The 23390-nt window shown below is 46.5% G+C and overlaps 1 protein-coding gene across 1 annotated transcript in view; it reads right to left on the bottom strand.

The window, feature by feature from the left end:
• ANO4 (anoctamin 4) overlaps positions 1-23390 on the bottom strand; it is a 481162-nt gene that overhangs the window by 423810 nt on the left and 33962 nt on the right. Inside the window, exons 2-3 of the mRNA XM_075344688.1 lie at positions 8088-8168; positions 3420-3674 (exon numbers count right to left, since the gene is read on the bottom strand). Of these exons, the coding sequence (XP_075200803.1) occupies positions 3420-3674; positions 8088-8168 (336 nt within the window). The remainder of the gene's footprint in view (positions 1-3419; positions 3675-8087; positions 8169-23390) is intronic.

Here is a 23390-nt window from a genome sequence, read left to right as displayed (position 1 = left end):
CAACTGCGGTATTTAGTGGGGTCAGCACTTCATGTGCCGCTTACCGCCCGCCTATAAGCGGGTGTGTGGTCGCCCTAGTCCTGTGCCTGGTTGCCCAGAGTCCGATCTCTCAGCTCGGACTGCAGGAATGGCTGCGGCGTCCTTCTCCAGCTCGTGTGAGTAGGGGCGGGCCGTGGGCGTGCCCCCAAGTCAGAGCGGGAAACCGGCGTCCCCACAGTGTCCAGTGAGAGGGCTGGAGCATGTAAATAAGGCTCCAGCCCTCGGCGCTGCTGATTGTACAGCGTCTCTCCCCTACCCTGATTGACAGGGTGGGGGGGGCGGGGGGAACGAAGCGGAGCTAGGCCGCAAAAGCCGGGGACTGGATTTATAAGCGCCGCCGCCGTAAAAGCGCGGTCGGCGCTAAGTCCCCGGCGCACTACAAGTCCCAGCCGCGCCGCCGCTCTCCGAGCGTCCGGCGCGGGTAGTTCCCCATACATAAAGTCACTCAGCTAGGCTGCAGTGACTGTAACCCTTTACTGTCCCCGGCGCACTAGCACACCCAGCAAGTCTGGAGTGTGCTGTGCCTGTGTGTACGGGGACACAGAGTACCTGAATGGTGCAGGGCCATGTCCCTGAACGGTACCCAGCTCCGTATCCAGCAGGTTCAATGGGTCTGTGGATGGAGCCCGGCCTCAGGGCTTTGGGGCCGGTAAGATCCCACTTCCTCAGAGCCCCTCAGGGGGATGTGGAAGGAAAACAGCATGTGGGCTCCAGTCGCCGTACCAGCAATAGGTACCTCAACCTTACAAACCGCCAGCGGGGTGAGAAGGGAGCATGCTGGGGGCCCTATATGGGCCCTCTTTTCTTCCATCCGATATAGTCAGCAGCTACTGCTGACTAAACAGTGGAGCTATGCGTGGATGTCTGACCTCCTTCGCACAAAGCAGAAAACTGGTGAGCCAGTGATCCCACTGGGGGTGTATAGCCAGAAGGGGAGGGGCCTTACACTTTTTAGTGTAATGCTTTGTGTGGCCTCCGGAGGCAGTAGCTATACACCCAATCGTCTGGGTCTCCCAATGGAGCGACGAAGAAGAAAGCTAATGTTGTTCTTCAAAATTTATATGTTACTCACAGGGTGCATGTAATTTCTATTTTAGGGATGGTGATTTTACTTCAGCGTACAACCGACCTTTTATTTATTCAGTTTAGTTTCTAAAGTGCCTTTGAGCTGGTTAGATCGAACAATTATCCAGTGAAGATATTTTAACGTTTTTTTTTCCAAGTGTGTGTGTTATTGTTTTTATAGCTATTATAGTATTATTTTAAAAGATATTTGAAAATATTTTATTGAAATTAAAGTTTGTAATATATTTTGTTTCGTTTTTCTAGTTAACTGTTATTTACCTATTGGACTCTGAAATGGCATTCACATCAGGTGTACCAAGCCAGAACAAGGATAAAATATTTCTTGTGGGCTATCCCATTCACCAGATCACCGGTTGTAAACTACCCTCAAATCGTCAAGTCTTATGTGCTTTATTTTATAATTTACGTACTGTGAAATGAACTGTAAGAGAATCAGCAAAACTGACCATACGAGAAGTGTTCATTTTTTGGGGGAAAGCTCAAATCCCGACTAAACATGAGCAAGATGCAATTACTAAGCTGGAAAAACTTCACGCCGAGTGGAGAAGTCTTCAAAAAGACCGGAAGAAAACATCGGAAACGGCCAAGAACAAATTGAAACAGTTTGTTGAAAAGTTGAATGATCTCTTTGATATTGCTCAACAAGATGCCTTGGCTCTGATGAAATCGGAAGAAGATAAGGCGTTTCTCGTGTTAGGAAAGTTAGGAAAGAAAAATTAAAAGAGGTAGTTTTATGGAGGATTGGTAAATTTACTTACCAAAGAAACATTTACATTCTTTGACCGATTTAATATAAAAACAGATTTCCTAAGACAAAATCCAAACACCCGGCCTCAAAATAATGACTTCCAAGAAGGATTGAAAATTGTCAAAACATTAAAAGTAGTTAATGATATGGCTGAGCGTGGTGTTAAATTAATAACCGACTTTAACGACCTTCTGACAAAAGATGAAGAACAAAAGCAATATGTCCTGCAAGTTGTAAGCAAATGCCGAGCATTATATTCTGACATTTCAAAAACTACTTTAACAAAAGCTCTAGAATAGATTAGATAACTATGTAAAATTATCAACTCATGTAGGTACTACGTCTGTATCTTTTCTGTATCTGTTTTGTATGTATTATATACATCATTTTTATATTTTAAAATAAAAAATGTCATTAGACTTATCAGTATTACTTGTTTTTTTGTTATATCTCTACTTTAAACTCAAAAATATACCAAAAAAAAACACAAAATTTATCACTTAACAAAATATACGAAGTATGCTCCTAGTTGTACCAGGTCACGTTCTTGGGGCTAAAAGCTGTTGTAACTCAGTTTGACTTAAAATAACAACAATTATGTATAAAATATAAATTTTGAAGAACAACATTAGCTTTCTTTTGAGATATTGAGCGTGTTTTTATTATTTACCGTTCTGGAGTTATGACTCCATATGTCAACTTTTTGGCCAAAAATTTTGTTTTTTTTTCAAACTTTGAGTGACGAGCGGCACGGGTTAACGTCGTTTGATCGAGCTCAAATTTTGGCTATCTCAATATCTGGAAAGGGGAATAGTTTTGTGGGGTCCAGACGGACAAAATTCCGACATCGATTTTTTGCGGTCACCCTACTGTGAGGTGTCAATCACAGCAGGGGACATGTGGGACTTCCCAGATGAGTTTCTAGTACTGAAATGCTAATCACAGGGTAATAAAGCCATTAGTTTAAGTAAACAATATCTGACTCACATGCACACAAATAAGAGAAGCCCAGTTGTTTTTGTTTTGTTTTTTAACCTTTACAGCATGCTGCCCTCAGCTTATATAGCAAAAATCTGCTGACAGATTCCCTTTAAAAGCTCTAACATACACAGAACACTTAACACCTTATTTGCATCTGAATTAATATGCTAATTACTCAGGAATGCAGCAATAGATGTAAGATATAAAGAAGTTGATGTATTAGCTTTCAGAGACCTGCATGCCCACAAAAATGGTTTGATCTTACTGACAGATTCCTTTTAAATTTAAAGCAGAAAAATCCTCTACACGTGAATATCGCAGAATAACCCTTTCAGAACAGATTCCATCACAAATTTGCTTCGTCTGAATGAGGTCTATGGAATACTTGATTTTTCTTTGTCTTTAATACTTTTTTAAACTATTTTCTTATAGGATTGTCTAGGTGAATATACATTATATTTGTTTCTGGGAACACGTAAATGTGAACAAGCCCTACATCTCCCTACTAGCACTTTTTATATTTACATGCCATATTGCAGGTCTAAGAAGAAATATAACGCCTTACCCTGATTGGCTTCTGAGTCTTGACTTAGGGTTTCTTGACTGCTGCTGTGTGAGACGGCAGGAATAATGGACAGAGACGTTGGGCAAGATAAAGATGCTGATACATCCATCTGTGCAAGGAAAGAGCAAGACACTGGAGCTGCTGGAACTTCACAATTATGCTGGGATTGTGCATATGGATGGTATGCTTCATTGTGAACATATGGAGGTTTCCAATGTGATATTCCTATCGCAACTGGTCCATTAACTTCAAAACCTACAACACAGAAAATAATATTTAAAAAATTGCATTTCATGCATAAAGAAGTTCCGTGTCATTGATACATTCATCTATTTCTTTTGTTTCTCATTCTGCTCTGTGTCCCTTAGGAATCTATTCCATAGAAGTATTTAATAGATATTTAATTTTAACATCTTGAAAGTGCAATTTCTGCTTTCTGAATTTCACAATTTATAAACAGACTTAGCTTAAAAAGGAACTAAACTTTTTTTTATTTACCATTTTCGGATTATAAGACGCACTTTTCCTGCCAAAAATATGGGAGGAAAATGAGGGGTGTGTCTTAAAATCCAAATGTAGCCTCCTGGGAGGTGGTGGAGAGGGGTCACAGGAGACCAGAGCAATGCTGTGCGCTGTGCTGCGGACGCTGCTCTGTGCTGGGGCTGCGGGCGGTGAGGCACAGGTCATTCTGAAGATGTCGGCGGTGCAGGCTTGAAATAATGGTGTCTGGAGTTGGCGCATACGCAGATGATGCTATCGGCTCAAGATCTCATCTCCACACAAGCCGCCTCCAGCCCATTAATGTCCCAGCAGTAGACTTAAGGAAAATGGCGCCTGGAGGTGGCACGTGTGCAGATAAGATCTTGGCTTGACAATGACCCGAAAACTCAATCTGCGAACGCGCTGAATCCGAACGTTAATTCTTTGAAGCGCGACATCTTCAGAATGGCCCATGCCTCACTGCCTGCAGTGAGCACCAGCACAGAGCAGCACCCACAACCCCGGCACAGTGTTGCCGCCCGCATCGAGCATTTGGGCCCCCCTCTGTACCGCCTGCAGCATCACCGTACTCCAGCATGTGACCCTGCTCCCCCACTGCTGCCACTTCCCCAGTAAGACCCCACTGGATTACTAAACTGACCTTATAATGTTTTTTTTCTCTAAATTTTGGGTGCGTCTTATAATCCGGTGCGTTTTATAAAACAAAAAGTACATTTGTAATCAGTTTTTGCAATGTTATGAATCTTTGTAATATTTTAAATTACCATATCCATCTTCCCTTTCTCCCAATCTCCATGCTGAAAGGATTGTTTTAGCTGACTTTCTCAAGCACATCAGAGTAGCTGTTTTGAAGTGCAGGTCTAGCAAATATCTGCATTGCAGTGTGAGGGTCTCTGCTCTCTTCCTCCATGGTCAGACAGGGAGACAGTTGTTGGCAAATAGAGCATGTGCATTGGAGAGGGCAGCAGAGAAGTTCACATTGATGTATGAATATTTTTTACATCTGCAGTTCAAAACAGCTACTCTAAAGTTCATGAACATCCAGCTGAAACAGCACTTTCTGCCTGATGTTTAGGACAAAAAGAAACAGGATAAAATATTGGGGTATAATACTAAAATTCAGATCTTTGCGGTGGCCAATAATTAAATAAAAAAGAAGAGTTTAGTTACTCTAAGGCCTAAGCCACACGGCGAGAAAATCGGTGTGAGTGGAGTGTGATAAAACATTGCATTCCACACGGACCAATTCTAGCCTGTGTGTCAGCACCCATGAGCGATTATTTTCTCAGCCCTAATCGGACCGAGAAAACAATCGCAGCATTGTAATGCGAGACTCTTTTCTCTCGCACCCTTCAAGTGAATGGGGCGAGAGAAAAATCACACTGCACTCACGGTACACCGGTGTACCACGCGTGCAGAGCGAGAATCGCAATAGCTGGCTACGGAGGAGAGAAATCCCTCCCTCCTCTCCTCCGTGCCGGCCCGCCCCTACGCAGCATCGGCCCGCCCCTCCTCAGTGCCAGCCCGCCCCCCGCAGCTGAGGTCCGCTCACACAGTCGGACCTCAGTCGCAGGGATACTAGCATGACACTCTGCTCCTGCTGTGCTGCCAGCGCGAGCCGAGTGTCATGCGAGCATCGCACTAGTGCCCCGTGTGGCCCCGGCCTAAGTGTGCATTTATACTGGTCGAAAATCAAGAAGGTGCGCTAGGAATGCTCATTTCCCAATTATCGGCTTGTCTAAACCGGATGTCAGTCACCCAATGAACAAACAAAATGCTTGATCTTCAGGTGATATAATTTTTAAGTTTGATATTCTAGTCACACAGAATGATTATGTTTACCGATCGTCCTGTAATTATGTAAGTGCGATAGTCCTCTACAATTGCTATTAAAAGCGCACCAATTGGCTTGTGTGTACCTGATCAATATAAAATATAAAGGTCAAAGCAGGAAAAAACAGCCAATTATACTTACAAGAATACCAAGTTGTTTTCAAAGTTAATCGCAGCATGTAGCAACTGCATTGGGAGAATAAAAAATACACAATTCCCTAGCTAAAGGCCAAACACTTTAGAATGGAATATATTGCATATCATATTCAATACTTGCCATGCTCTCCGAAATACCCAGATGGGTGGATGAGATACCTATAAAATATGGGATCTTAAAGAGGATGGACCTTTCACCTATTTGAGTATGTTAAACTGGCCAGATCATAGACTAGTGGCTGCACAGCTAAATAGAACGACAGTTTTAGTTTTACATTTCTTCTCCCATGTGGAGCTATTGGCTTGTAAAGTTAAGTTACAATTTATGATGTCGAACGGGGTGTTGCTATAATTACATTTTCCCCTGCATAACATTGACCTACCACATGAAGGGGGAAAAAGAACGCGCACCCAGAAAGTGAGAACATACTTTCTGCTATGAGACATGTAACGACACACATCTGTGCTCGCAGCCCTAACCTCTGCTCTTCTATCTAGTATGGAGCAGAGATGAGTGTTACTACCTTTCATCTCATGGTAGTGTGTGTGGGAGGTGAATACAATAGAGCTTAGTTTGATTACAAACACTTTCAGTTTCATCTCATGGCAGTCATTGTGAAGGAAAAGTAAGTATAGCTAAGGGTACCGTCACACTTTAGCGACGCTCCAGCGATCCCACCAGTGATCTGACATCGCTGGTGCGTCGCTACATGATCGCTGGGAGGCTGTCAATCAGGCAGATCTCACCAGCGACCAGTGACCAGCCCCCAGCCAGCAGCGACGCATAGAAGCGATGCTGCGCTTGGTAACTAAGGTAAATATCGGGTAACCAAGCGCTTGGTTACCCGATATTTACCTTGGTTACCAGCGCACACCGCTTAGCGCTGGCTCCCTGCACTCGTAGCCAGAGTACACATCGGGTTAATAAGCAAACCGCTTTGCTTATTTACCCGATATGTACTCCGGCTACGTATGCAGGGAGCCGGCACCGGCAGCCTGAGAGAGACGGACGCTAGTAACTAAGGTAAATATCGGGTAACCAAGCAAAGCACTTTGCTTGGTTACCTGATAATATTTACCTTGGTTACAGATTACCGCAGGCTGCCAGAAGCCATCTCCCTGCTCCCTGCACATTCAGATCGTTGCTCTCTCACTGTCAAACACATCGATGTGTGCTTCACAGCGGGAGAGCAACGTCCAAAAAATGAACCAGCACTGTGTGTAACGAGCAGCGATTTCACAGCAGGGGCCAGATCGCTGCTCAGTGTCCCACACAGCGAGAACGCTAATGAGGTCACTGGTGCGTCACAAAAACCGTGACTCAGCAGCGATCTCGCTAGCGATCTCGCTATGTGAGAAGTACCCCTAAGATGAGTCTCTTTACAAAAACTTCTGCAGTGCAGCTCTCCTTTAACAGCATTTTTAACTTTGCCCCTTCACCCACACTGACTGCTGTGAGTTTAGAGCAGGAAGTGTTTGTAATCATCTCATGGTAGTGTGTGTGGGAGGATAATACAATAGAGCTCAGCTTGATCACAAAAACCTTCAGTTTCATCTCATGGCAGTCAGTGTGGGAGAAGAGAGATTATAGCTAATAAACACTTCTGTAGCTGCAGCTCTCCTCTCAACACTTTTAGCTCTGCCCCTTCTCCCACACTGACTGTTGTGAATTTAGCACAGAAAGTGTTTGTAATCACACTCAGCTCTGCTATGTAGTGCACAGTAGGTGCAAAAATCAGGGCTGGCTATAATTATATCTCACAGAAAGCAGATTTTTCATTCCTGGTGGCGTGTTATTTTTTTCCCTGCTCATAATTGGGAAAAGTGCAAATCCCCATAAACAAATCTCTGGTAATGCTCAGTCAGACTCATAAATTCTAAGCTAAACTGTGCATGGTAATATCTTTGCAGAAGAGTTGAGAAATTATAAAATAAAAAGCCACTATTTCCTGATGTGACCAGCTTAACATGCTAAAACTGGTGAAAGGTCCTCTTTAATGGATCTTCACTATGTTTAGTCTTGTTTTTTATACGACACAAATATCTCACCATGAAACATAAATGCACATATTACTGTAAAACTTTATTAATATCTTTACACGCTGTTTCAACATATATTTGTGAGAATGTACTGATGTTTTCTTCTCTTGTTTTGCTTTTTGTGATATTGCTTCTTACCTATAGTGATCTGACTGACGCAGCTGTAGTAGCTCGTCCCGCTGGACAGATTATTGTAGCTGCCACTGTTAGGATCTGTCTCTGTAAAATATGAAAAATATCATGAGAAACTGAAAGATAAAACTAGTAAAACGATTTTGCAATTTTTGCCATCTCCAGAGGGTCATTTGCTCCACAATAAACCATCACAAGTGTGTGCAGCCATAAATTTCACTTGCAGTACGTCTAGCCGGAATGACTCACAACTGGAAGGTCAGTGCTTCTTTTCTGTTGGAATAACAGAAATGCTTTATATGAAATAAAGTGACGGTCCCAGCAGATGTTAATAGATTTCCCTTATGCTATGCTACACAGATCCTTTATGCTCATATATTTTGTATTTTTTCAGTATTTTCCATTTGTTTACATTTAGATGCCTCCAACTTTGTGTTTTATTTTTTCAAGTATATATGGCATTATTTACAGTGCATCCAACTACAATTAGTATGAATCAGACACAGAGTTTTACATTCTAAATATCTATGTTTTACTATAAAACACTACAACATTTCAGAGAAAAATAAAAAAAAAAGATTGGAACAATGGGATAAGTCCAAGAAGTATATAACCACTAGCTTCTCCCCACCCACTAAGATGGACTGACAGGTCTATCCCTATGCATATGCTTTCAACTATGTTTTTCCCAGAAATTCTGTGGTACGTCAGAGTACTATATAGAAGTTTGTAGAGCAGGAGTGTGTTGGCTTTAGCATTTGGTTTGGGCAGCATGAATCATCTGATAGGTTACTGTCATATTACTCTTTCTTTTCCGCAAAGGGCACTTGGAGCAGAAGTAACTGCACAGTTACTTTTGGCCAGGGGGAGTGTGACGCCCTGGACTAGCCAGGTAGTCACAGGTAGGCCTTGCACAAACACCCGTCCCCTAACAAGGTAACAGCAGCCAACCTAAAAATCCTGAGTCACCCCTCTCAGGGGGGTGGAGCCAGGTGGTTGGCCACGGCCACCGAGGAGTTCGGATAGCCTGAGGCGGGAAAGCACAAAGCAGATTAGTCTTGGAGGTGAAGGAGAGCAGTAGCAAAGTGAAAACGTCTGTCAGGGATCTGGGTCGTAGCCTGGATACCTTGTGACCAGGAGGCAGATGGTGGTTGCCGCCTGCAGGAGCCGGGAAGATGGCTGGTGGAACCGTAAGGGACCGGGACAGGGTAGTGGCCCGCCGGTACCGAACCGGGGAACCAACTGGAAACCGGAGCACCGGGAGGGGTACTCAGACCCAGAACGAGGTCCAGAAGCCACTGGACCACGTCGAATTTACTGATTGAGGTCTGGACCTTAGGTCCTTTCCCGTCCCAAGACCCGAAAGATGGCAACAGCCCACCGAGGGGGATAGAAAGCCACAGGCCACAGGCAGAGAGATCCCATGGGCCAGCGCCTGCGGGAAAACGGGTTCCCCGAAATACATAAAGCCGGCGAGCGAACTACCGTTGCTGAAGCATAGGCAGTCAAGTTCTACAAAAAGAGGTGCAGGAGAAAGGCGGGAACCACCGAACCGGGTGAGGGACCAAGCGCAGCCGGCGGCGGGCACCGACCACCATCCTTTTGGTTTACCAGAGACTCCGGTGTATCTGTCATAGTGAGTACAACAGTGCCCTCGGGCTGCGAACCGCACCACACCAACACGCCCGCACCTCCCAACCACCGGGCCCCGGGACCATCAACCCCCTGCCCACAGAGGGGTCAACACCAGGCTGCACAACACCGTCCACGGGAGCCTAGTTAACGGCAGCGGTGTGTCCACACTCACCACAACTCGTGGGTGGCGACACAAACTTACATCCCTAAACACCACGGCCTCGGCCGTGAACCTCCCCACCGAAATCCCCTCACGTAGCGCCAGCCTCCCTTCAGAGCGACGTGACCCCTGGGTCCGGAGGCCCTCGAGCCACCCACCAAACGAGCTCGGACCCGAGCGGCTCGGCCGGCAGCCGAGTGCGGGGCGGTACAGGAGCATTTGTACGGCGCACACAGAACAGAAGTTGTTAGGCAATGCCAGTTGCACCAGGGCAATAGGTACTGTGGTGGCCGAGAAGACGGAATGAAGGTTGACAGGCGATATTTGCTGTCTGCTGCACGCAGCTGATGGGGACTATGGTGGCTGGGAGCTATTTAAGGGCAGGTAACAGAACGGGGACTCAGGGAAAAATATGCTCGAGTAACGCATTGACTCCTATTGTGCTTGGGACTTGAGTAGAGCATTAACGAGCATGCGCAACTCGAGTACCCGGCACCTGTTATATAAATATTAACAGCGTCAGTCTGGCATCGCGGCATAGCAGGGAAACCCCCGGTAGGCCCCGACCTTGTCTGTAATCGGTACTGTCTCCGGCAGCCTACAGGGCCGGGTGTATTAAAATGACCTGCTGCCGTGGCTCCCCAGACGCCACCGCAGGTGATAATATTGTATGCGGGCAGTCAGATGATAGTGTCAGTAGCTACACAGGGGGGAGGGGGGCGCTCCTGACCTGGAGACACCCGGAGCTTATGAGCTGCAGCGTGGCAGGGGCAGAGCAGGAGCTCCTCCAAGAGGAAGAAGATGCATTCTAGTGGATCAGCTTGGACCTGCGATGACTCATGCCCATGTGACCGTGTGGGAGGAGCCGGGCAGGAGCTGCCGACCAAGGATGATGTGCCGGAGGAAGAAGTGTCTGGTAAATGAGGGATGAGTGGGACATGGGGGGGTGCAGGGTGAGTGGCATATGGGGGGTCCAGACTGTGACAGAGGGGTGTTAGGGGATGCAGGTGTGTGGCACATGCGACTTCCATGTGTTGGACAGATGGGTAATATAATAATAATAATATATGGAAAAGGGTGTGTGCCATGTGTGATTTGGGGGGTGCAGGGTGTGTGTAATTTGGGGGGTGCTGGGTGTGTGTAATTTGGGGGTGCTGGGTGTGTGTAATTTGGGGATGCTGGGTGTGTGTGATTTGGGGGGTGCAGGGTGTGTGCACCAGTCCCTGCTGCATGATGTGAGTGAAGTCCACACAGTAGCCATATATCAGTAGGGATTAGGAAAAGAGGGATAGCAGCAGTCACAGCATTGGATTGGATTGGGAAAGCTGGGTGCTGAGATGAGAAAAAGAGGCTCTTTTACTCATCATCATCCATCTATTCTATGGTCTGATATCCATCTTGTCCTCAGCTCTCAGCTTTCCGATTCTCTGATGTCAAGTGTCTTATCCTGTACCCCCCAGTGTCAGTGTCATTATCCTGTACCCCCAGTGTCATTATCCTGGCCCCCATTGTCAGTGTCATTATCCTGTACCCCCAGTGTCATTGTCATTATCCTGTACCCCAGTGTCATTGTCATCATCCTGCACCCCGAGTGCCAGTGTCAGTGTCCTGCAACCCTTAGTGTCAGTATCCTATACCCCCAGTGTCAGCAGCATTATCCAGTACCCCCAGTGTCCTGTACCCCTCAGTGTCAGTATCCTCTACCCTCAGAGTCAGCGTCATTATCCTGTACCCCTCAGTGTCAGTGTCATTATCCTGTACCCCCAGTGTCAGCGTCATTATCCTGTACCCCAGTGTCATTGTCATTATCCTGTACCCCAGTGTCATTGTCATTATCTTGTACCCCAGTGTCAGTGTCATTATCCTGTACGCCAGTGTCATTGTCATTATCCTGTACCCCAGTGTCAGTGTCATTATCCTGTACCCCCAGTGTCATTATCCTGTACCCCCAGTGTCAGTGTCATTATCCTGTACCCCCAGTGTCAGTGTCATTATCCTGTATCCCCAGTGTCATTATCCTGTACCCCCAGTGTCATTATCCTGTACCCCCAGTGTCAGTGTCATTATCCTGTACCCCAGTGTCATTATCCTGTACCCCCAGTGTCAGGATTCTGTACCCGCAGTGTCATTATCCTGTACCCCCAGTGTCAGTATCCTGTACCCCCAGTGTCAGTATCCTGTATCTCCAATGTCAGTGTCATTATCCTGTACCCCCAGTGTCAGTGTCATTATCCTGTACTCCCAGTGTCAGTGTCAGAATCCTGTAACCCCAGTGTCAGTATCCTGTACCCCCAGTGTCATTATCCTGTACCCCCAGTGTCATTATCCTGTACCCCCAGTGTCAGTGTCATTATCCTGTACTCCCAGTGTCAGTGTCATTATCCTGTACTCCCAGTGTCAGTGTCAGAATCCTGTAACCCCAGTGTCAGTATCCTGTACCCCCAGTGTCATTATCCTGTACCCCCAGTGTCATTATCCTGTACCCTCAGTTTCAGTGTTATTATCTTAGGCTAGATGTAATTACTTTTCAGGGGGCCTCTATATGTGATGATAGTACAGGAGGAGCCTCAATATAAATACATGTTTAAAAAAAAGCCTGATCTGCCTATACAGTAGTATTGTCAGAATACACAGGACTAGTGAAGGGTTTATCCAACATGTAAAACTAATGTGGAAACGTAGTGAGGCTTTTATAGGACTCTGTCCCCACAGAATGACTGGTCACATCCAGTACAGACACTGGGGGCCGATCATTACCTGATAATTATATAATGTGTGAATGTGGAAAGAGAAGAGAATTCACCAGAGTCTCCAAATAGAAGAGTGTATGGAGGTTAATGCTTCACACCTCCACATACTGACTCTTAAGGCTGCTTTACACGCGACATCGTTAGCGATGTCGCTCGTGAAAGTACCCGCCCCCGTTGTTTGTGCGTCACGGGCAAATCGCTGCCCGTGGCGCACAATATTGCTAGGCCCCGTCACACGGACTTACCTTCCTAGCAACGTCGCTGTGGCCGGCGAACAGCCTCTTTTCTAAGGGGGCGGTTCACGCGGCGTCACAGCGACGTCACACAGCAGGCGTCCAATAAAAGTGGAGGGGCGGAGAGCAGCCGCATGAAAGACACTCCCACCTCATAACCGGAGGACGCAGGTATGGTGTTGTTCGTCGTTCCTGGGGTGTCACACGTAGCGATGAGTGCTGCCTCAGGAACGACCAACAACCTGCGTCCTGAACCAGCAACGATATTTGGGAAATTAACGATGTGTCAACGATCAACGATGATTAAGTGAGTAATTCTGATTGTTAACACTCGCTCGTAGGTGTTACACGCAACAACGTCACTAACGAGGCCAGATGTGCGTCACGAATTACGTGACCCCAACGACATCTCGTTAGCGATGTCGTTGCATGTAAAGCCCCCTTTAGGCCCTGTGCACACTGGAAAATGGCATTTTCATAGGAAAATTCCGCACCTGCGGCAAAAAAACCACACCAAAAGTGCAGATTTGCTGCGTTTTCTTGCGTTATTGGTGCAGATTTGCCGCAGTTTCTTGTGTTTTTGGTGCAGATTTGCCGCGTTTTTTCCGCAGGTTGGTCCCTGCAATTTTTAACCATTATTTAATGGCAAAAACTCAGGTACCTGCGGAAATTAAGGCACATGTGTGATGCCCTGGCAAAACCAGGTAGTCACAAATAGGCCCCTGCATAACACCTTCCTCACTAGGAAACACACAGCCAACCTAGAAACCCTAGTCACCCCCCCTTAGGCCCGCTTCACACGTCCGTGAAAAACACCTGCGTTTCTTACGTGCCATTTTTCGGGTCCGTGTTCCGTTTTTTTGTCCGTTTTTCTGGTACATGTGACATACGTGTGATTGTGTATGCTAGCCGTGTGTGCGTGTGGAATGTCCGTGTGTGCGTGAGATACAGAAGTGTAATGTCCGTGTGTTGTCCGTGTGTTGTCCGTGTGAAATCTTCCGTGTGTGATGCACAATGATGTTGCTATATGCCAGCTGACAGCAGACAGACAGCGTCGCGCAATGAGAATGAACTCGGATGAACTTCACCCGACTTAATTGTCATCCCGCGGCTCTGTCTGTGTCGCGTCCTGATTAGCGGACACCCGTGAAGGACTCACCGGTGACCGCTAATCCCCTGAGTGACTGAAGTGAGCAGCGCGATTAGCACTGCTGTCAGTCAGGTTACCCGCGGCTAGCTGGATCCTCCACCCGAGATCGCAACTCACCTGTAAATTCATCGCTGTCACTCGGGCAACTTGCTGTCACAGTTGGATGATCCAGGGGTGGCCGCGAGTGACCTGAGTGACGTCATTGCTCGCGCTTCTCACCTCAGTTGCTGTCTGGAGCTGACAGGAGCGGCGGTGTTCTACTGCAGCTCCTGTCACCTTCATGTAGCAGAGCTGAGAGCGTCGTGTGACCTCCGTGGATTACGCCAGAGCTAGAGGGGTTTTCGGGGCTTAATAAAGTGGTGAACGAGGGTGTTTTTTTTGTTTATTATTTCAAATAAAGGATTTTTCGTTGTGTGTGCTTATTTTCTTTAACTTACAGGTTAATCATGGAAGGTATCTCGGTGAGATGCCTGTCATGATTAATCTTGGACTTAGTGGCAGCTATGGGTTGCTGCCATTAACTCCTTATTATCCCGATTGCCAACGCACCAAGGCAAATCGGGATGAGCCGGTTACAGTCCCGGGACTGTCACGTCTAATGGATGCGGCAATTCCGGGCGGCTGCTGGCTGATATTGTTAGGCTGGGGGGCTCCCCATAACGTGGAGCTCCCCATCCTGAGAATACTAGCCTTCAGCCGTTTGGCTTTACCCTGGCTGGTATCAAAATTGTGGGGAACCGCACGTCGTTTTTTTTTAATTTATTTATTTATTTTACTGCTCGATATTGACACGCCCACCGGCGGCTGTGATTGGTTGCAGTGAGACAGCTGTCACTCAGCGTGGGGGCGTGTCTCACTGCAACCAATCATAGGTGCCGGTGGCAGGGGAAGCAGGGAATACGAGATTGAATAATGAGCGGCCGGCTTTTTCAAAATAGTATAAGTCGCCGGAGTTTTTTTAACAGCTGTGCAGCGCTGCGCCGGTGATCGGGGATCGGTGAGTATGAGAGAGGGGGGTGACTGACCGACAGACAAGAGAGAGAGATCGACTGACGGACTGAGGGAGATTGACTGACATACACAGAAAAAAAAGATTGACCGACATCGCTTCAAAAATGCACAAAATGTACACGGACCATACAGAGATGCATCCGTGTCACGTATGTGTGCTCACGGACCCATAGACATTCATTGGGTGCGTGTATGCGTGTTCCATGCAGAAAACGGACATGCATCCGTGTTTTACGGACAAACAAACGTATCACGCACACGGACACACGCACCTTATGGAAAAACGCACGTGTAACTCCATACATTGAATAACATTGGAGTACGTGTGTCCGTGTCTCCGGTACATACGAAAACGGACCTAACACATACCGGAGACACGGACATGTGAAGGGGGACTTAGGAAAAGACAGACACACCAGTGGGCGTGACCAGGTGGTTGGGACACGCCCACCCAGGGGTCTAGACAGCCCAGGGCGAGAAAATAAGCAGTGAAAGTTTAGAGTTCAGTTTAGAGAGGAGTGTGGGCTGGAGCTAAGTGTAGCTCCAGCAGGAAAGTTCAAGTTGAACAGTACCAGGGTAGGAGCCCTGGTGCCACTGGCTAGGAGGCAGATGGTGGTCTCCGTCAGCAGGAGATGGGAAGACGGCTCGGCAGAACTGAGTTGGACCGGGATAGGGTTGTAGCCCGCCGGTACCGACACAGGGAACCAACCCGGAAACCGTAGCACAAAGGGGGGGTACTCGGACCCTGAAGCCAGAACCGGAAACAAGCAGACTGGTTAATTCACCGATTGAGGCCAGGACTAGAGGTTCTCTCTCACCCAAAGTCCCTCATAGAAGACAACAGCCCACCGATAGGGATAAGAGGTCACCGCCAGGGCCCATAGATCCCACGGGCCAGCCCACATTCAGCTGGGAACGGACTCCTGAGTTTCACACTTGGAAGTCCACCTTACACAAAACAGTGCAGAGAAAAGGATAGAGACCACCAGCCGGGTGGGGGACCTGAATGCAATCGGCCGCGGCACCGGCCACCAGCACCTTGGTTTACCAGAGATTTGTGTGGTTTATTAACTGTGAGTACACAAACGCTCCCTGCAGTCGCTATACCCTGCCCAGAGACACTGGGTCCCGGGGCCACCATCCCTACCCACGGAGGGGTTAACATCTTGCTGCCACAACATCTCCCCCGGGTGCCCACATCAGCAGCGGTGGTGTCCCACCTCACCACACACCGTGGGTGGTGTCAAGAACTTAATACGGCCTAGCCCGTACATCTACATCCCCCTTTTATTCGGCATGTCCGCGAGACCCCCGAGTCCGGAGGCCGTCGAGCCACCACCCCAGAAGGCCTGGAGCAGCGCCAGCTGCTGGCACAGGGGCGGCACACATGCTACTTCTTTTTGCTGCAGAAATTCTGCAGCAAAGCCTGGAGAGAAAAAAAATGCAGTGTGCGCACAGCATTTTGATTTTCTCATAGATTTTGCTGGAGAAGGACCGCAGGAAGGTTATGAACAAAATCTGCAGCTTTTCTGCAGCAAAATCCGTGGCAAAAAAAGCAGTGTGCGCACAGGGCTTAATAGAGGATTTCCCTATATGGTGGATAGATGGCGGCAGAGGGGGATTAATATTAGTAATCTTTTCCATGTGAAGATGCTGGATAACATTTTGCTTCACTGTGAATATTATTTGGCTGATGGACTCGGTGGTTTTCCTAGGACAAGGAATGTCCGTGTGTAAGAAAAATTGTGACTGACTGTAAATAATAGATTCCATTATTAACTACAATAAATAAGATGCTACAAGAAATCCTGTGATATATTCAGGCACAGGACAGGGCTCTACTACGCACAGTAGAGTTTGGTATAAGGGCTCACGTTATACTGAGAGAAGCCGAAAATGATCAAGTAATAAAAATGTTTATGGCAGCTATAGTGTGGGCTCCCAGAGTCAATTTCCCTGGTAGGCACCTGGCACCCCAGTCCGACCCTGAATATTAATATATATATATATATATATATATATATATATATATATATACAGTCAGGTCCAGAAATATTTGGACAGTGACACAATTTTCGCGAGTTGGGCTCTGCATGCCACCACATTGGATTTGAAATGAAACCTCTACAACAGAATTCAAGTGCAGATTGTAACGTTTAATTTGAAGGTTTGAACAAAAATATCTGATAGAAATTGTAGGAATTGTACACATTTCTTTACAAACACTCCACATTTTAGGAGGTCAAAAGTAATTGGACAAATAAACCAAACCCAAACAAAATATTTTTATTTTCAATATTTTGTTGCGATTCCTTTGGAGGCAATCACTGCCTTAAGTCTGGAACCCATGGACATCACCAAACGCTGGGTTTCCTCCTTCTTAATGCTTTGCCAGGCCTTTACAGCCGCAGCCTTCAGGTCTTGCTTGTTTGTGGGTCTTTCCGTCTTAAGTCTGGATTTGAGCAAGTGAAATGCATGCTCAATTGGGTTAAGATCTGGTGATTGACTTGGCCATTGCAGAATGTTCCACTTTTTTGCGCTCATGAACTCCTGGGTAGCTTTGGCTGTATGCTTGGGGTCATTGTCCATCTGTACTATGAAGCGCCGTCCGATCAACTTTGCGGCATTTGGCTGAATCTGGGCTGAAAGTATATCTCGGTACACTTCAGAATTCATCCGGCTACTCTTGTCTGCTGTTATGTCATCAATAAACACAAGTGACCCAGTGCCATTGAAAGCCATGCATGCCCATGCCATCACGTTGCCTCCACCATGTTTTACAGAGGATGTGGTGTGCCTTGGATCATGTGCCGTTCCTTTTCTTCTCCAAACTTTTTTCTTCCCATCATTCTGGTACAGGTTGATCTTTGTCTCATCTGTCCATAGAATACTTTTCCAGAACTGAGCTGGCTTCATGAGGTGTTTTTCAGCAAATTTAACTCTGGCCTGTCTATTTTTGGAATTGATGAATGGTTTGCATCTAGATGTGAACCCTTTGTATTTACTTTCATGGAGTCTTCTCTTTACTGTTGACTTAGAGACAGATACACCTACTTCACTGAGAGTGTTCTGGACTTCAGTTGATGTTGTGAACGGGTTCTTCTTCACCAAAGAAAGTATGCGGCGATCATCCACCACTGTTGTCATCCGTGGACGCCCAGGCCTTTTTGAGTTCCCAAGCTCACCAGTCAATTCCTTTTTTCTCAGAATGTACCCGACTGTTGATTTTGCTACTCCAAGCATGTCTGCTATCTCTCTGATGGATTTTTTCTTTTTTTTTCAGCCTCAGGATGTTCTGCTTCGCCTCAATTGAGAGATCCTTAGACCGCATGTTGTCTGGTCACAGCAACAGCTTCCAAATGCAAAACCACACACCTGTAATCAACCCCAGACCTTTTAACTACTTCATTGATTACAGGTTAACGAGGGAGATGCCTTCAGAGTTAATTGCAGCCCTTAGGGTCCCTTGTCCAATTACTTTTGGTCCCTTGAAAAAGGGGAGGCTATGCATTACGGGGCTATGATTCCTAAACCCTTTCTCCGATTTGGATGTGAAAACTCTCATATTGCAGCTGGGAGTGTGCACTTTCAGCCCATATTATATATATAATTGTATTTCTGAACATGTTTTTGTAAACAGCTAAAATAACAAAACTTGTGTCACTGTCCAAATATTTCTGGACCTAACTGTATATATATATATATATATATATATACTAGCTATACTACCCGGCTTCACCCGGGTTAATAACTGCTGTTAACAAAATAGAATGTATTAACAAAAATGTATTCTGCACACAAAAACCACAAAACAGAAATAAATGTAATTATGTCTGTCTCCCCGTCTGTATATATCTCTGTCTCTCTCTTTATCTGTCTCTTTCCCTGTCTGTCTCTGACTGTCTCTTTCTCCATCTGTCTCAATCTCTTTTCCTGTCTGTCTATCTATCTCTTTCCCTGTCTATCTGTCACTTTCCCTGTCTGTCTCTTTCCCTCTTTCCCTCTGTCTCTTTCCCTGTGTCTGTCTCTTTGTCTGTCTCTTACCCGGTCTGTCTCTTTCCCTTTCTTTCCCTGTCTGTCTGTTTCCCTGTGTCTGTCTCTGTCTCTTTGTCTGTCTCTTAACCTGTCTCTCTCTTTCCCTCTCTTTCCCTGTCTGTCTCTTTCCCTGTCAGTCTGTCTCTTTGTCTGTGTCTGTCTCTTTGTGTCTGTCTCTTACCTTGTCTATGACTGTTTCTTACCCTGTCTGTGTCTGCCTCTTTCCCTGTCTGTGTCTGTCTCTTTGTGTCTGTCTCTTACCCTGTCTATGTCTGTTTCTTTCCCTGTCTGTGTCTGCCTCTTTCCCTGTCTATGTCTGGCTGCATTGTGACACGCCAACATTCCATATAAGGGCGTGGCTGCGCATTCTTCTGAAGTTCTGGCTGCACTGTGGCTCCCAGCTCCATTCGCTTTAATGGAGGCAGGTTTTTTGGCGAATAACTGTAAAGAGTGGGGTTAAAATTTCCCCTCAAAACATAGCCTATGACGCTCTCGGGGCCCAGAAGTGTGAGTGTGCAAAAGTTTGTGGCTGTAGCTGCGAAGGTGCGGATGCCAATCCCGGACATACACACACACATACACACACACACACACACACACATACACACATTCAGCTTTATATATTAGATATACTGTATACACCACCTCCATCGGATAGACTCAAACAGCTAGCCTCAAAGATCTGTGCATCACTGCACACCACGGTCTCACATGCGTTGGTGGTATTGCGCAGTGAGAGGCAAGAAAGGTCAAAGGGTCCCGTAAACAGTTCCTCAGGGTAACCTGCTTTGGTGTCATATGTTTCCTTGGAATACTGATGTTGTGAGGAAGGATGACCAGGCTGAGGATTCGATGGGCCAGCCTCTGGGCTACTCAAGTCTGTCTGTGTGGACCCTTGGGATTTGCGACTCGACGAGTAACTGGAGGCATTTTCTGCTAGCCAACTCGTTACCTGTTCGCACTGTTCAGGGCGCAAGAGTGGATTCCCACGTGGAACAGAAAATTGCGATAGGAAGGCAGAGGTAGATAAAGCAGGAACGTTTTCATTTGGCTTGGTCACACTGCTTAGGCGACCACCACTGTCACTACCACCTCGTCCACAGCCCTTACCGCATCTTTTTCCCATTTTTTGGGTTTGATTATTTGAAGGTGAATACTGTAACATGACCTTTGTACAGGCAGTGGAATAAGACTGATGCCAGGTTGATAAACTTGTGTTAATAGTTTCCCACAACAGCTGTTTCTGTTAGTCTAAAAAATGCAAGGTACCTTTATTGGATAAAGTACCACTTGGAGGAGTCGACAAAGATGTTGTGAATGTCTTTCAGCCCTAAAAGAAAACGGGCTTTGACACCACTTTTATTTTAGTACTAGCTGTACTACCCGGCTTCGCCCGGGTTAATAACTGTTGTTAACAAAATAGAATGTATTAACAAAAATTTATTCTGCACACAAAAAACACAAAACAAATAGATAGAAATGTAATTATTAAAAGGCAAAAACTAAGCTAATAGAAGCATTTCACAACATATATTTCAACACCACAGATATTCCACACATATTTAACTAAATTGGCCAAGTAATGTGCTCCGTCTGTCTCTTTCCAGGTCTGTCTCTTTCCCCGTCTGTCTCTTTCCCCGCCTGTCTCTTACCCCGTCTGTCTCTTACCCCGTCTGTCTCTTTCCCCATCTGCCTGTCTCTGTCTGTCTCTTTACTAGCTGTACTACCCGGCTTCGCCCGGGTTAATAACTGTTGTTAACAAAATAGAATGTATTAACAAAAATTTATTCTGCACACAAAAAACACAAAACAAATAGATAGAAATGTAATTATTAAAAGGCAAAAACTAAGCTAATAGAAGTATTTCACAACATATGTTTCAACACCACAGATATTCCACACATATTTAATTAAATTGGCCAAGTAATGTGCTCCGTCTGCCTCTTTCCAGGTCTGTCTCTTTCCCCGTCTGTCTCTTTCACCGTCTGTCTCTTTCCCCATCTGCCTGTCTCTGTCTGTCTCTTTTTTTGTCTGTCTCTATCTCTCTGTTTCTTTCCCCATCTGTCTCTTTCTAGGTCTGTCTTTTTCCCAGGTCTGTCTCTTTCCCCGTCTGTCTCCCTGTCTCTTTGTCTGTGTCTTTTCCTGTCTGTCTCTTTCCTTGTCTGTCTCTATTTCTCTGTCTCTTTCCCAATCTGTCTCTATCAAGGTCTGTGTCTTTCCCCATCTATCTTTGTCTGTCTCTCTGGCTGTCTCCTCCTTCCCTGTCTGCCTGTCTCTGTCCCTACCTGCATGTCTGTCTGTCTCTTTCCCCATCTGTCTCTTTCCCCATCTGTCTCTTTCCAGGTCTGTCTCTTTCCAGGTCAGTCTCTTTCCAGGTCAGTCTCTTTGCAGGTCAGTTTCTTTCCAGGTCTGTCTCTTTCCAGATCTGTCTCTGTCTGTCTGTCTCTCTGTCTGTCTCTCTCTATCCATCTCCCCACCGACATCTTATTACCTCACATATAAGCTTCTTATGCTATGAATGTCTTTTGTTCCTATAGCAACCAATCACAGCTCCTACTAATAACCTGTAGTTCCAGGCTCCATTTACTTTAATGGAGGCATGTTTTTTGGAGAGTAACTGTAAAGCGCCGGTCACATGAGGTGTCTGTGAAAAATTTCGTGATTGTAAATGTGACGGTGCGGATACACTTTTCGTTTCACTTTTTCCCCATTATGTAGATAGGGGCAAAATTGATTGGTAAATTGGAACGCGCGGGGTTAAAATTTCGCCTCACAACATAGCCTATGATGCTCTCAGGGTCCAGACGTGTGAGTGTGCAAAATTTTGTGGCTGTAGCTGCGACGGTGCAGATGCCAATCCCGGACACACACACACACACACACACACACACACATACATACATACATACATACATACATACACACACACATTCAGCTTTATATATTAGATTGGTTTTTGACACTCAGACTGTGTTAATAGTAGCAGGCCACTATCTAGGTTCTGTAAGATATGAATGAAACACCAGGATGCTAGGTTGGTGCTATGATGGTATTTGGCTTCAGGCAGAACTACAGGCCGTGAAAACAATTTTTAGGGGTTTGTTTTACACTTACACTAGGTTTTTTAGCAGTAGGGTACTATGGAGTTTATGTACGCTATGAAGCCAACACAAGGACGCAACTGTGCTGGTATGAATAGAGACGGTGGCTGACAGGCTCTACACTACACCTGAACCCATTGTTTTGGAAATTTTGGGACCTTTTTTAGGAATTTGCAAAAGCTATCCCTAGATGTAGCAGTGCCTGGATTGTTGATTAATTAGTAGCAGATGTCAGTGTGGCATCCCCGTGTCAGCAGCCGAGCTGCTCGGATCCGCATTCGCAGTGGCTCGAGGGTTCCCGGACCCGGGGGTCGTGCGGACACTCAAATAAAGGGGGGTATTTAAAGGGAGTATTATAGAGTTTGTGACGCCACCTGTGGTATGGGATAACTAGGAGTACCACCGCTGCATTTGGGGAGTACTCGGGGATGATACAATGGGGCAGCCAGGTGTTGTAACCCTCCACGGGTAGGGGGGATACCCCGGGAGTCGGTGGTTGTGAGGGTGCCGTTGGGTGCAAGGGTGTCACTTTTGTACTCACTCAGTCCATCAAGCAGACACCGACAACCGGTCAAACAAGTCTCTGGACACCATTGCCTCTGAAGGGAGCTTAGTTTCGGTCCCGTCCCCAATGGTGCCGCCTGGTGATCCATGACCTGCCTCCTGGCACTAAGTTTACTTCTTTGATGGTCCCGGTAGTGTGAAACCTGCCGGGTCCCACTCCCCACTATGGCTAAGTGTGGAAGCTTGCTCTCAGGGCTCTCACGCTTGGCATTTTCTGGACCGTTTTGGATTGGAAAGTCCTATCTCCCTCGTTGCTCCGATTTTGGAGCGGGTGGGAATGGATCTTGAAGGCGCCATTTTCCTCGGCCGCTGGCAGTCCTCCTCGACAGGTCCATGCCCCTTGCCATGATCCCCTGCGACCGCGGGTCCGACTCCTCTAGGCCCAGACCACTCTCTGCCACCTAGATTGTTTTCCAGGAGCCCCGCTCCCGACCTCCTCTCACTTTCACTCCTCAGACTACACTCTCCTCACCTCCCCAACCCCCCAGGTGGGTGACTCTATTCCACTCAAGTCGTCCACTGGTGTGTTTGGTGGGTGTGGTGCAGGGTGTATCTAGGGTTTGATTAGCTGATGTAGGCAACACCATATAGTTAGGGACCCATAACCAAGAAGGAGGTAAATACTGCACGGATGGGCAGATTGTGCAATACCCGTGACGACCCTGTAATA

The sequence above is a fragment of the Anomaloglossus baeobatrachus genome, chromosome 4, assembly GCF_048569485.1.
Source record: "Anomaloglossus baeobatrachus isolate aAnoBae1 chromosome 4, aAnoBae1.hap1, whole genome shotgun sequence".
NCBI classification, from domain to species: domain Eukaryota; kingdom Metazoa; phylum Chordata; class Amphibia; order Anura; family Aromobatidae; genus Anomaloglossus; species Anomaloglossus baeobatrachus.
The sequence above is the reverse complement of the archived record's forward strand: the minus strand, read 5'-3'. Positions and strand labels throughout refer to the sequence as shown.